This window comes from Somniosus microcephalus, chromosome 9 (assembly GCF_052327205.1).
Source record: "Somniosus microcephalus isolate GS21.2 chromosome 9, FLI_Smic_1.0, whole genome shotgun sequence".
Taxonomy (NCBI): Eukaryota; Metazoa; Chordata; class Chondrichthyes; order Squaliformes; family Somniosidae; genus Somniosus; species Somniosus microcephalus.
In genome coordinates this window covers 139,795,303-139,810,884 of record NC_140995.1, presented here as the reverse complement: position 1 = coordinate 139,810,884, position 15,582 = coordinate 139,795,303, and the positions used below count along the sequence as shown (strand labels likewise).

The window sequence follows — 15,582 nt, the reverse complement described above, 5'->3', positions numbered from 1 at the left end:
TTAAGAGGGCAATAAGTGGGACGCGAGCCAGCTAGCGCCCGGGCGCGGCGAGACCTGCGTCTCTCGCGAAATTGTGCGGACATTTAGCGGTGGCGCTAAACCGCAACGCCCGCTCAGCTGCGCACGCAGATCCTGACGTCATTCCATGGTGCAACGCCCTTGGGGCGCCCCGAACCGGAAATTTAGTGGTGCCCCCCTCCTTTCCACCTGGCGCTCCCAGCGACTGTTTGACTGGAACGGTTCCCAGTTACTGTGGGGCTGGGGGGGGCGCTATTTAAAGGGGGCTCTTCCTGGCTTCTTTGTGGTAGACATTTTTGGACCACTCCTTCTGTGAGAGAGAGAGAGATTTGCAGAGAGACAAAGGGAGAGAGCTTTCTGCATTGAGTCAGCGCTCGCTGAGGTACTTTTGGCTTCTGACCAGAACTTTGTAGTTGGTTTGCTTTTTCACCGGCATAACCTTGAGTGGCCACATACTATGGGGGCTGTAATGGGTGGGAACGTTGGGCTTCTCCATTACATTGAGAGGGCACAGAGACGCAGAGAGAGAGTGCCAATCATGGCCAGACAGAGGACGGCCAACAGGTGTCGGCACATGAGACCTTACCCTCCCAGGGTATTCCGCCAACAATTCTCATACCTCAATATGTCTGAGGAGCAGTGTTTTCGGAGGCTGCGATTCAGCAGGGAGGTTGTCACTGAGCTCTGCCACCTGCTTCAGCCAGATCTGCAGCCTCAACTAAGGAGCAGGACGTCTCTGTCGGTGGCAGTGAAGGTCACAGTGGCTCTCAACTTCTATGCCACCGGCTCCTTTCAATCCACTACTGGGGACATTGCCAATATCTCCCAGTTTGCGGTGCATTGCTGCATCCGTCAAGTCACGAATGCCCTCTTTAAAAGGAGACGTCAGTACATCTCCTTCCCCATAACCCCGGACAAGCAGCAAGAGCGCGCAATGGGATTTGCAAGAATAGCGGGCTTCCCCATGGTCCAGGGCGCCATTGGCTGCATGCATGTGGTTTTGCAGGCGCCGCAAGAGAATGCCGAGGATTACCGCAACCGGAAGGGGTTCCATTCGTTGAACGTCCAGATTGGTCTGTGACCACAGACAGCTGATAGTCACTGTCAATGCCCGCTTTCCAGGCAGCAGCCACGACGCCTTCATCCTGCGCCAGACTTCTGTGGCAGACCTTTTTGAGGCCCCGGCTCACCCAGGAGGCTGGCTTTTCGGGGACAAGGGCTATCCTCTGTGCACCTGGCTGGTGATCCCGCTCCGTTCACCCAGCACCCCTGCTGAAGAACGATACAATGAGAGCCATCAAGCGACCAGGAACATCATTGAGCACACAATCGGCGTGCTCAAGCAACGGTTCCGCTGTCTGGACCATTCCGGAGGAGCCCTTCAGTACTCACCTGAGCGAGTCTCCCATTTCGTTGTTGTGTGCTGCATGCTGCATTACCTGGCAATCCTCAGGACTCAGCCACTGCCACCAGACATTGGAGCACCAGCAGAGGAGGAGGAGGAGGAGGAGGAGGAGGAGCAGCAGCACCAAGACGGGAGGGAGGCACAAAGTGCAAGGGCCGTCCGTCAGCGGCTTATAGCAAGTCAGTTCTAGGCCCCCTCTGAGGGAATGGCTTCTGCCATTCAAAGAACCTGAATGGAACCGTGCTGCAACCCCTAAGCTGGTCAAGGCAACAAATAGTTCAAAGAGCAAACATGCACATTCTGAATAAAGACACTTCTTTATTTAACAAATTGTGTGCCCTTCCCGCATGACAAAGTAATAGAGAGAAACCCCAAAAAAAGCAGTCAGTCACATAACTGGCTCTCACAACCTGGAGACAATGAACAAAACAGTAACCCAAAAAATGACCACGATCCTCGGCCTTCAATAAAACATTTAACAGCATTTTGCCACACCTCCTACTTTTTGCCCTTCGAGGGTGATCTGCTTCGCTTGTGAGATTTGCCCTTTCCCACCCTGCAGCTCCTCCGCAATGGGACCCCAGTGGCTGCAGCAAGGCTGGGGGAAGGCTGCTGAGTGTCAGAAACTGAGACTGCAGATGCCCTTGAGGGACGGCCTGGACCAGCTCTGGGCTTGGAGGGCCCGGCTGCTGACTGCTCCAACTCTGCATGGGCGGCAGCAGTCTGTCCTACAGGTGGTGGCAGCTGCAGTGGAGAAGTGACAGTGTTGGCAGCAGGAATGCTGTCATCCTGAGAGAGGACAGCAACTCCCTGTTCGGACAACACACTGGCACTCCCACGGGGCAGCACTGCAGCATGCGGAGCAATCTGCTGAAGCACAGACTGCTGGCCTGCTGCAGCGCGGCGAGGGCCCCGGCGATTCGTGCCCGATCCAGCGAGGGTGGCAGCAGTCAGTGCTCGTGTGGCCTCAATCTGCGTCTGCATGAGACCAGCCACTGACTGCATTGCAGCACTAAGCATTTGCGTGGCAGCCGCCTGTGCTGCGCCGACGTCCTGGACAATCCTTGCCTGTGCTGCGCCGAAGTCCTGGAGACCCCTTGCCTGTGCTGCACCGAAGCCCTGGACACTCCTTGCCAGTGACTCAATGGATTCTGGCATCCTTGCCACTGCAGCCATGAGCTCAGTGTGCCTGTGCTCCGCCTGGGCGCTCATTTCAGCGAGGAGCCGCAACTCTTCTGCGCTCACTGTAGCAGGATTCGAGGCCAGACTCTCCCTCTGGGGAGAAGGTTGCCGATCTTCCCTACCCCCTCTCCCCCCCCCCCCGCATTGCTGCAGCCCGCTGGGCCCCGGAGCTTCACCCTCCTCAGACCATTCCCCCCTGCTCCCCTCCAGGGAAGACGTGTCCCCATTATGGCCATGGGCTGCCTCGGCTGAGGGTGGCACTGATGGTCCGGCTTCCTCCTCGTCGTCGCCTTCAGAGTCACTCACAGTGGCAGCTTGAGGGCCCGCCTCCTCACCTGGCGAATCAGCATCTGAAAGCAGGGAGGTACAAGAGTGGCTTTAGCGTGAGGACAGGGTGGCAGCGAGGGAGGCATGAGTGCTGCAATGTACTTTATTGGTTCGATAGTGGCAAAGGATGCTGGTGTGAGGCACAAGTGGAAGGAGAGAGGTCAAAAAGGTGATGACCTTACCATTGCTGTCCAGAACGGGGTCGGCATCTCCAGTGGCGACGGGGCCAATCATCCGGCCTGCCATAATCCGCTGGACTCGCTGCTCCAGATCGGTCAGGGCTTGAAGGTGAGGCCGGCCTCCCCCGGTCCATTGCTGCTGCCTCCTGTTATGCGCCAGCTTGCCCTGCAAGAGAAAGGACGGGCTCTGAGTACAGTGTGAAGTCCTGATCTTGGCTGCACTGCCTCCCATGGTGGAATAGCCCTTACAGTGTGAAGCCCTGATCTTGGCTGCACTGTCTCCCATGGCAGAATAGCCCTTACCGTGTGAAGCCCTGATCTTGGCTGCACTGCCTCCCATGGTGGAATAGCCCTTACAGTGTGAAGCCTTGATCTTGGCTGTACTGCCTCCCATGGTGGAATAGCCCTTACAGTGTGAAGCCTTGATCTTGGCTGCACTGCCTCCCATGGTGGAATAGCCATTACAGTGTGTAAAGTGCTGAATGTGCGTGTGAGTTTCCTGAAAGGGCCATAGGTGTTGGATGAGGGCTGGGCATTGGGGCTTTCAGGACCCTTTGGCCATAAAGTGAGGTGGACGTGCAGGGATGAAGAGGATACTGAAAAAGGCACTCACCCTGACGACCTGAGTGAGGTCGTTGAACTTCTTCCTGCATTGCATAGGGGTCCGAGGCACCATGCTGCTGGAGGTCACTCTGTGAGCCACCTCCCTCCAAGCTTTGCGATAGTCATTGGGCAGCGGCCTCCTGCCACTGTCCAGGAAGAGGATAGATCACCTGCGCTCCACCGCGCCAACCAGAACCTGCAAGGCCCCCTCGCTGAACTGCTGCACTCGCTTCCTGGCCCTCTCCATGGTCCTAGGCTTAAGAATGTGGCAGCAGGTCTGTCCAGGCCGAGAATCAGGGCTCCGATGCCCAGGGTGTGGCTGCAATCCAAGATCGAACCTCCCCTTTAAGAGCTGACCGGCACCAGCGTGTCTGCGTGCAATCGCTAACTGGCCGCACCTGCGCTGCGCCCGCCCTCAGTGGTAGCGCCTCGCTTCTCCGGCTTAGCGCCTTAAGACAGTCGTGCAGCGCCTGTTTTAGCGCTCCAAGCACCTCCTGGGACGAAGCAGGCCAATTTACCAGTTTGTGGCGATAATTTGCACCGGGCGCAAAATTTCGCACCCGCCCGATACTTACGCCCCAAACGGGGCTATACCGAATTTCTCCCCCAAAATGTTCTCCTTTGACTGGCTTTTCTTCCCTAACCTCTTCTGCTTTCTTACTCAGCGTCTAGGGGTACGGTAGCATAGTGGTAATGTTACTGGACCAGTAATCCAGACACATGTGTTCAAATCCCCACCACAGCAGCTGCGGAATTTAATTTCAGTTAATTAACTAAATCTGGAATTTAAAAATAAGCTAGTATGAAACTACTGTAAAAACCCATCTGGTTCGCTAATGTCATTTAGGGAAGGAAATCTGCCATCCAGACCCACAGCAATGTGGTTGACTCTTAACTGCCCTCTGAAATAGCAAACCTCTCAGTTATAGCAATCTGCTACAAGAAATAAGAATAAATCTGGACGGGCCCCAGCACACCCAGTCCAGTTCAACCCTCCAGTCCTCCTCACCAAGATCTGGGGACTTGTGCCAAAATTGGGAGAGCTAGTCAATCAACAGCCTGACAGAATCATACCTTTCAGCCAATGTCCCAAACTCCTCCATCACCATCCCTGAGTCGACAGTCTGGGAGTTCTGAACATTGACTCTGGACCCCATGGCTATCAATTCAAACATGATTACCACCTACCTCCCTCAGCTGATGAATCAGTACTCCTCCATGTTGACCACCACCTGGAAGAAGCACTGAGAGGAGCAAGGGCACAGAATGTACTCTGGGTGGAGGACTTCAATGTCCATCACCACTACTGACCAAGCTGGCCACGTCCTGAAGGACACAGCTGCCAGTCCAGGCCTGTGACAGGTGGTGAGAGAACCAACACGAGGAAAAAAAAAACTACTTGACCTCGTCCTCACCAATCTACCGTCGCTAGATGCATGCCCATGACAGTATTGGTACCAGTGACCACCGCACAGTCCTTGTGGAGACAAGGTCCCATCTTCACACTGAGGACACCCTCGTGCTAAATGGGATAGATTAAGAACAGAACAGATCTAGCAGCTCATAACATGAGGCGCTGTGGGCCAGCAGCAGCAGAATTGTATTCCACCACAATCTGTAACCTCATGGTCTGGCATATCCCTCACTCTACCATTACCATCAAGCCAGGGGACCAACCCTGGCTCAATAAGGAGTGTACCGGAGCAGAAGCATCAGGCGTACCTAAAAATGAGGTGCCAACCTGGGGAAGCTGCAACACAGGACTACATGCATGCTAAAAAGCGGAAGCAGCATGCTATAGACAGGGCTAAGCGATCCCACGATCAGATCAAAGCTCTGCAGTCCTGCCAAATCCCGTCGTGAATGGTGGTGGACCATTAAACAATTACTGGGAGAAGGAGGCTCCATGAATATCCCCATCCTCAATGATGGTGGAGCTCAGCACGTGAGTGCAAAAGACAAGGCTGAAGCGTTTGCAACTATCTTCAGCCAGAAGTGCCGAGTGGATGATCCATATCGACCACCTCCCGAGGTCCCCACCATCACAGAAGCCAGTCTTCAGCCAATTCGATTCACTCCATGTGATATCAAGAAACGGCTGAGCGCACTGTATACAGCAAAGGCTGTGGGCCCTGACAACATCCGAGCTATCGTGCTGAAGACTTGTGCTCCAGAACTAGCCGCACCTCTAGCCAAGCTGTTCCAGTACAGCTACAACACTGGCATCTATCTGTCAATGTGGAAAACTGCCCAGGTATGTCCTGTCCACAAAAAACAGGACAAATCCAACCCGGCCAATTACCGCCCCATCAGTCTAATCTCAATCATCAGCAAAGTGATGGAAGGTGTCATCGACAGTGCTATCAAGTGGCACTTACTCACCAATAACCTGCTCACTGATGCCCAGTTTGGGTTCCGCCAGGACCACTCAGCTCCTGACCTCATTACAGCCTTGGTCCAAACATGGACAAAGAAGCTGAATTCCAGAGGTGGGGTGAGAGTGACTGCCCTTGACATCAAGACAGCATTTGACCGAGTCTGGCATCAAGGAGCCCTAGTAAAACTGAAGTCAATGGGAATCAGGGGGAAAAAGCCCCACTGGCTGGAGTCATATCTAGCACAAAGGAAGATGGTTGTGCTGGTTGGAGGTCAATCATCACAGCCCCAGGACATCACTGCAGGAGTTCCTCAGGGCAGTGTCCAAGGCCCAACCATCTTCAGCTGCTTCATCAATCACCTTCCCTCCAACATAAGGTCAGAAATGGGGATGTTTGCTGATGACTGCACAGTGTTCAGTGCCATTCGCAACTCCTCAGATAATGAAGCAGTCCATGCCCGCATGCAACAAGACCTGGACGACATTCAGGCTCGGGGCTGATAAGTGGCAGGTAACATTCGCACCACACAAGTGCCAGGCAATGACTATCTCCAACAAGCGAACGTTGGACCACCACCCCTTGACATTAAACGCCATTACCATCGCCAAATCCCCCACCATCAACATCCTACGGGTCACCATCGACCAGAAACTTAACCGGACCAGCCACATAAATACTGGGGTACCAAGAGCCGGTCAGAGGCTAGCTATTCTGCGGCGAGTGTCTCACCTCCTGACTCCCCAAAGCCTTTCCACCATCTACAAGGCACAAGTCAGGAGTGTGATGGAATACCCTCCACTTGCCTGGATGAGTGCAGCTCCAACAACACTCAAGAAACTCGACACAATCCAGGACAAAGCAACCCGCTTGATTGGCACCCCATCCACCACCTTAAACATTCACTCCCTTCACCACCAGCGTACTGTAGCTGCAGTGTGTACTATCTACAAGATGCACTGCAGTAACTCGCTGAGGCTTCTTCGACAGCACATCTTAAACCCATGACCTCTACCACCTAGAAGGACAAGGGCAGCAGGTGCATGAGAAAACCACCACCTCCAAGTTCCCCTCCAAGTCACACACCATCCTGACTTGGAAGTATATCGCCGATCCTTAATCGTCGCTGGGTCAAAATCCTGGAACTCCCCCCCCCCAACAGCACTATGGGAGTACCTTCACCACATGGACTGCAGCTCACCACCACCTTCTCACGAGCAATTAGGGATGGGCAATACATGCTGGCCATGCCAGCGACGCCCAGATCCCAAGAACAAATTTTTTAAAAACTCTCCCTGCTTGCTCCCATCTGGCTCGGGAGCAGATATCAGTTAGCAGTGTGAATACTAATTTCAGCATCCTGTAGGGTAAGAAGTGCAGAAGACAACCTTCTGCAGAAAAAACCTCATACTCCATAAAAAACTTAAGTTCACTCACCTGCTTCACTAACCTTATAACTATCTCCTGACACTTGCAACAGGTGATCTATTTGTATTGCTGGGAAACCCCTGCTTTTCAAAGTTAGCTGAAATGTATACATGCACAAGAAACACAAATGAAACCCAGTTCTGATGAAGGGTCATCGACCTGAGACGTTGACTCTGTTTCTCTCTCCACAGATGCTGCCTGACCTGCTGAGTATTTCCAGCATTTTCTGTTTTTATTTAACGCAGAGGAACTTGTTCTTTGGAAGTGCTGGCAGTCATAATCCTCCTCTGAATTTCCCTCTTTGTTACCTGAAATGATAAAGCAAGAAAGTAAAAATGAAACGAAACTGTATAAAACTCTTGGCCGTTAACTATAATTTAACCCTAACTTGCCACAGCCCCAACTCCCTCAGTCACAATGCCATTGTTGTAAAACTCTCTCCTGCTGCCCAAGTCTAACTCTACCTGAAGTCTGTTACTACAGGTAGACTACCCTTTATCCGAACTTCCGAAAACCGAAACCCTCTAAAAACCGAAGGTTTTTTCGGTCAGTGTAAGTCGTGCGCACGACATGACCAGTGTGGCGCACGACTTACAGGCCTAGCCGGATAAGGGATAGTGTAGCATTTTTCCGCACTTCTGAAAACCGAAATCGCTCAGCGTAAGTCGTGCACACGACCCCGACCCCCGCCGACCCCCACCCCCGACCCCCTGCCGACCCCCCCACCGAACCCGACCCCCGCCGACCCCGACCCCCACCGACCCCCGACCCCCCCGCCGAACCCCACCCCCGCCGACCCCCACCCCCGACCCCGCCGACCCCGCTCCATTTCGGATAAGATATAGTGTACCAGCCTTTATCCGCACTCCCGAAAACCGAATTAATCTGAAAACCGAAGTGAAAATCAGGTATTTCTGCTTTGTGTGTTCAACGTATTGCTGTATAAACTTCCAATAACTGAATAATGTTTTATTTGCAGTTGTTCAATGAATTGAAGACCATTAGCTTTAAGACAGAACATGGGAAATTTCAATTTGACAGTTCAGGAGATTCCTCAAATGGATATGACATTATCAGCTGGACAATGGTGAAAGGTTCTATAGAGTATGTCACAGTTGGGGACTACGATGTGATAAAGAAAATGATAAGCATCAAGGATTACTTCAGGAACACCACAAAGGTGATCTATTTAAAACAATTCAAGAATTGGTGTTTGAGTTCTACATTTTTCAGAAGTTTTTAAAATATCTAATATAAAACAATATGGGCTAGAATTGGATTTCTTTATAGTATAAAGTTTTGCATTGGTGTTAAGTTTACTTTGAAAAGTCACTGTTCCAGGTAAAAGTTACGGACGAGTGTTTAGGTTGTGATTGGTTCTCATTGTTCCTCAATATCTTCCATCTACCTTTCAGTGGGAGATGAAAATCTTCTTCTTTCAATTCTTCAGACTCAGTGGGGCCAATAACACCGTGGCAGGTGCTTCAGGTGCCAGGGTCTGTATTAATGGGCATAGAAGCCTGAGGCCTACTCTGCTCCCAATAAGCTCCATGCACCCAATGCAGGCAAGCGGGACCGAGTGTGCTAGAAACCTGCACATTGACATATGGATCATCAATACCCCAGAGATTATTTAAATTAGGGGGTCTCCGAATAATGTAGCTGGAGTGCCTAAACAGCATTCTAGTCACCGAGTGCCCATATCCAACAGGTACTGAAGGGAAAATCTGCCTAAAAAAATCTAAGTTTTGTTTCAGGGTGCTGTTTAGTGTTACACCTTTACTTAATGCCCCACCTTTGTCCATGCCTCAAATGATAAATTCTTCAGTAGGAATTTGTGCTCCAGGACATTTAAATCAAAGCATCACCATACGGGAAACCATCAACTATTCTATTGCTGTTGGAAACTACCTTTTAGCCCCAACCGCCTGTGTTGCTCTCAGCATGCTATGCAACACTAAATTATCTTAATGAGCTGACCTCGTATTATCGTGCAAGTTCAGCTCATTTTCATATTATTCTAGGACCTCATTTTTGGCCACATTTTCTCAAGGTCTTTCACAAGTCCAAACAACAGCTACTATCTCTTACCTTCCTCATCTATTGATATTCTTAGCTTCACTACCTCTTCTGATCTCAACTTGAACTTTCACATCTCCTTTACTGCTAAAGTTGGCTCCAAGAAGCTTTTTTTGTGCCAAACTTCTTTTCCTCTCAGTAACTATTTGAGTCTCAGTTCCATTGACACTGCACCAATACCAGGAGAGATTCTTCTAGCAACTCTACTTACATTCCTGCACAGGGTATGAGAAAAAGCTTTACATAGTGTAGTCCCTTCTCCTACTGTAGAGAGATTCTGTGACCTCCCAGATGCAGCGATGGACGACGAACTGCGAAATGTTAGCTATGTCTCCTGTTGCAAGATCTGCTGGTGAAAAAATTGAGGGCAACGGTGACCTTGACTGCCACTGAGAGAGCCATGGTTGCCCTAATCTGAGGCTGGAGGTCTGGTTGCAGCAGTTGGTAGAGTTCTGTGGTCACCTTCTTGGTGAAGCTGAGCCTTCTAATACACTGCTCCTCGCTTAATTGGAGGTAGGAGAAGTGCTCTCAGAATACCCTCGGAGGGTAAGGCCTCCTGCTGAGAGCTCTAATGGCCCTCCTCCTCCCTCTGGCCACATGTTCCAATCTTTCTCGCTGCCTCTGTTCCCTCTGCCGTAGATCCTGGAGGGCAAGGTACAGCTCCCATTAATGTAACCAAGTGTAGCAGTTTGATTTTTTAAGAATAAATGTAGCTACTTTTCAGTTGCCACAACACTCCTGATATTAAATAACCTTGAAATTATGGAATGAGATTGTTGGACTATGTGAAACTGACAAGAAATCACTGAAACTCCACCGACCTACAGCTGTGACTCATTACTGATGATCTCTTTAAATAACGTCCCTGGACCCGGCTTCCTGGTGCTTCACACCAGCTCTCTCTGTCACTGTTTACTCCAGGCACTAAGGTAGGTGGCGACAATCAATTTCGCAGATCGGGAAGTCAGTGAGCATTGCACACCCACTGTCCTCATGATCCACCTGGAAAGGAGGCTCCCGACGATAACTGTTAGCGGCGGCGCTGCGGGTGGGGGGGGGGCAGAATTTGGCGTGCGGCATTGGAGTTGCCTCGCCCCGGTGATAATGCTCTAGTGCCCCGTTAGCGTCATCTGCTGGCACTAACGGAAGGTGCTAAGATAACAAACTTTTCCCCAAAAAACTCTGGAACTACTTACCATTCTCATTGTTCCCTTCCTCCTATAATCTACCAGCTTTTAAAACTCAACCTTTGCATTGCATAATCACTAATTCATAATTTATCCCATCTTCTCTCTTATTCTTTGCAAACTTGGTGGTATCCTGAACTATGGGACTTGGCACTTTATTTGTATTTCTCAACAGTAAAACATAATCATTGCTGGATCACCATGAATCAGGTGTGGACTGCTAGTTACCATTATCTGAAATTTATTTTACATGTGTTGATGTACTTTATAATTGTTTAAAAAATGGGTAAAAAAGTTATAAACAAATATAAGCATGTATTGGTGTTGCTGTTGGCACCAATCACAGATCATACCCAGTCACCTACAATCAACCATTGGGGATCGAAACATAGAAACATAGAAGATAGGAGCAGGAGTAGGCCATTCGGCCCCTCGAGCCTGTTCCGCCATTCAATGAGATCATGGCTGATCATCCAAATTCAGTAGCCTGACCCTGCTTTCTCCCCATATCCCTTGATCCCTTTAGCCTTAAGAAATATATCTAACTCCTTCTTGAATATATTTAATGAATTGGCCTCAATTGCCTTCTGTGGTAGAGGATTCCACAGGTTCACCATTCTCTGGGTGAAGAAATTCCTCCTCATCTCTGTCCTAAATGGCTTACCCCTTATCCTTAGACTGTGACCTCTGGTTCTGGACTCCCCGCCATCGGGAACATCCTTCCTGCATCTAGTCTGTCTATTCCTGTTAGAATTTTATAAGTTTCAATGAGATCCCCTCTCATTCTTCTAAACTCTAGCGAATATAAGCCTAATTGACCCAATCTCTCTTCATACGTCATTCCTGCCATCCCAGGTATCAGTCTGGTGAATCTTCACTGCACTTCCTCCACGGCAAGAACATCCTTCCTCAGATAAGGCGACCAAAGCTGCACGCAATACTCAAGGTGTGGTCTCACCAAGGCCCTGTACAACTGCAGCAAGACATCCTTGCTCCTGTACTCGAATCCTCTCGCTATGAAGGCCAACATACCATTTGCCTTCTTAACCGCCTGCTGCACCTGCATGCTTACCTTCAGCGACTGGTGCACAAGGACACCCAGGTCTCGTTGCACTTCCCCTTTTCCCAATCTATTGCCATTCAGATAATAATCTGTCTTCCTGTTTTTGCCACCAAAGTGGATAACCTCGCATTTATCCACATTATACTGCATCTGCCATGCATCTGCCCAATCACCTAACCTGTCCAAATCATACTAAAGTTTCTCTGCATCCTCCTCACAGCACACACGCCCACCCAGCTTTGTGTCATCTGCAAACTTGAAGATATTACATCTAGTTCCCTCGTCTAGATCATTAATATATATTGCAAATAGCTGGGGTCCTAGCACCGATCTCTGCGGTACCCCACTAGTCACTGACTGCCACTTGGAAAAAGACCCGTTTATTCCAACTCTTTGCTTCGTATCTGCCAACCAGTTCTCTATCCAAGTCAGTACCTTACCCCCAATCCCATTTGCTTTAACTTTGCATGCTAATCCCTTGTGCGGGGCCTTATCGAAAACCTCCTGAAAGTCCAAATTCACCACATCCACTAGTTCTCCCTTATCTATTCTACCAGTTACATCCTCAAAAAATTCCAGTGTATTAGTCAAGCATGATTTACCTTTTGTAAATCCATGTTGACTTTGTCCGATCCTGTCACTGTTTTCCAAGTGCTCTGCTATTACATCTTTTATAATGGACTCTAGCATTTTCCCCACTACTGATGTCAGGCTTACCGGTCTATAATTCCCCATTTTCTCTCTACCACCTTTTTTAAATAGTGGGGTTACTTTAGCTATCCTCCAATCCATGGGAACTGTTCCAGAGAGTATAAAATTTTGGAAGATGACCAGCAATGCATCTATTATTTCTAGGGCCACTTCCTTAAGCACCCTAGGATGTAGATTATCAGGCCCTGGAAATTTATCGGCCTTCAATCCCATCAATTTCCCTAACACCATTTCCCTACAAATACTGATTTCATTCAATTGCTCCCTCTCATTAGACCCTATGTTCCCCAACACCTCTGGGAGGTTATTTGTGTCCTCCTTTGTGAAGACAGAACCTATTGAATGATAGAAGATGAAAAATGACAATTTGGAAATAAAACTTCCAAAGCGAGAGTGCATGCTATGCACAGTAGCAATTTCACCCGAGTCTATTTTCCCCCCTGCTATGGTAAATCCGCAATAAGAGAGAAAGAGGGCATGTTCTAAGTATACTTAAAGCGAAACATGGCCCTTGGGGAAGTCATGCAACCTTCAAATTTCAAATGATCAAACATAGAAAAATCAAGGAAGGAGACAGAAATGAAACAATAAGACAAGAATAACTTTAAAAATCCAAGCACAGAGGTAGAATGGTACTGCAATAAATGGAATAGGCTGCCAATCACCAGTAACAAAGGTTTATTACCCCATGTAATTAAACAAATTAACTATCTACATAACCTGAATCATATACCTGGTATAGTTTAACATATTAAGTGATTTCTACCCTCTAATAACTTATATAACACAAATCTGCCAGTCAAGCCTAAACACTGCAAGTAGTCCGAGTGAAGGAATATGTTACAAGTTGTTGTACGCAGCTTTCCTGCTGTTTTGAGAGATGCATATTCCCTCTTTCTCCCTCTCTGCGAGTCCCCACAGTTGGCACTTCGCCTAGTTCTTCCTCAGGTTTGCCTTTACCATATTTGCTGCTCAAGCCTTTAGAAGCTCTCTCCAGCCAATGTTAGTTCTGATTGCTGGAGTTCCTCAGGAAAAGAGACACAAAGAAAAAGACAGGATTGTTGCTTACAGCCTTCCCCATATTTTCTGTTATCCCATCTCAACAATGTGCTTTAATGCTGATTTCCTGCAGCAATGATGTCAATATTTACATTCCCAACACAATATTTTCCAAGCTAGAAATGTTACCAGTTTGTACTGAATTGTTGGACATATCTTGCTATGGACTGGCCATCACTGCAAGCCTGGTTGAGCTTGCTTCTAAATGACTGTTAAAGGGAAGAACCTTTCATTCTATTTGCCTGAGAATGATTTAATTCCTGGTACCATAATTGAAACTAAGGTTTTCCTATCCATTGCCCCGCTCCCCAACCCCTCTCCCATTACCATTTTGTTTTTCACTACTTTTGCTAGTGTTACATTTAGTCTTTGTTCTCCTGGGCTGGTTGTAGTGGCGACTTGAGGCAGTAGCTTAAGAGAAGCACTGTTAACAAAATATAGTTACTTGTGTATTTTCATGTTATTTTTCTCATAGATTGTAATGTCTATTTGCTCACGAACCTGTAGACCTGGAGAATGGAAGAAAACATCACTTAAAAACGATTGTTGTTATAATTGTAGTAACTGCCAAAGAGGATTTTACTCTGAAATAAATGGTAGGTATCAAGCGTGAGATGGCAGGGAGAAAATCTAGCACAATTAGTTCCCGATACAAAGGTATGTACAAACATAAGTCTGAATATGTGATTGGACTTCCAGTTTGTAAAGTTGCTTATAATTTTTAGTACCATTTACAATGCTGTAATCTAATCAAAGTCTCCAAATAGTTATAAACCATAACAGCAAAAATTGAATAGTTTGATTGTAATCTGAACTCCAAAGGTAGACTTCAGTCTTAAAATCATTACTTATGTCTGTTATTTTTATAGTATATGTACTTGCAGATCTCACGTGGCCAGTGAGCCAGAGGTTATGCTGTTACAAGGGGGAATATTAGGCTGTGGATTTGGAATGGGGTGGACGCTGCACTAAAAGGGTATGGAAAGAAGTTTGTAAGAGACCTCTAAAATACAGTGAATTCATTTTTTTAAATTGGTTCTGGAAAAGAATAGGCTGGGGCTTACAAGCAGCAAGTCCTAGCATGGTCTGTGAACAATCCTTCTTGCTGTCAATGATAAAACAAATTCTGAGAGTTATAGACATAGAAGCCTGCTGAGAGCTGTAGCCTTTCAATCTACAGTGAAAGGTTTGCAAAGCCCCAAGAACTCAAGCCTCAGTCTTTTCAGCAAGGCACAGAGAATCCTATTGCATAGATAAGTATGATCATTTTCTTAAAAATGTTGTATTTTTTAATGGATTCGTCCTGTTACAAACTTATTTTCAGTACTACGTATCTCACCTTAGTGACAGCTTAAGAGGGTTGTTGAAAGGATTTTCAAAAAACGAAATGATTGATGACCTTTCTTCAGCATTTTCTATTTCAATTTCAGATTTCCAGCATCCACAGGATTTTTTTTTTGAAATGATTTGATTGTTTCCCCTTCTTTATATTATTGGTAGCGTTTGATGACTGCTCATTGTTGATTGCTTGTTTTTATATATACTTCCAAGTTTTTTTAATCGGCTTCTCATTGACATGTTCCTTTACCAGCCAATGTGGGGTTTTTTCCGTTTTACAAATATGAAATTGTAGCCAATATGTGTGTGAATAACAGAAAAAAGTGTATCTGAGGTGTAATGGAAAATGCATGCTAAATGCGAGACCTTTATACTTCTATTTGTGTGGTATAAAAATGAGAAATGTTTCAGTTGTCTGTGGAGGTTTTGTTCTGTTTTAGTCAGCTCCCAACTACCAAGAGCAGCTATCAGTCGGGGGGGGTTAAATGTCAGTGTAATCCATGCACTTGATACATGCCAAAATTTAGAAAAGTGATTAATGAATATGGATCATTACTTCAGATTTATCAACATTTAAGGGTAAATTCACCTGATCCTGTACTCCACGGAGCAGGGTCAGAAAGTCAGT

At 47.7% G+C, this 15,582-nt stretch overlaps 1 protein-coding gene across 1 annotated transcript in view; it reads left to right on the top strand.

Annotated features, from left to right (window-relative positions):
- Window positions 1–15,582, top strand: part of LOC147112728 (G protein-coupled receptor family C group 6 member A-like) — a 58,703-nt gene that overhangs the window by 38,118 nt on the left and 5,003 nt on the right. Inside the window, exons 4-5 of the mRNA XM_085997322.1 lie at window positions 8,497–8,697; window positions 14,092–14,212. Coding sequence (XP_085853448.1) covers window positions 8,497–8,697; window positions 14,092–14,212 — 322 coding nt within the window. The remainder of the gene's footprint in view (window positions 1–8,496; window positions 8,698–14,091; window positions 14,213–15,582) is intronic.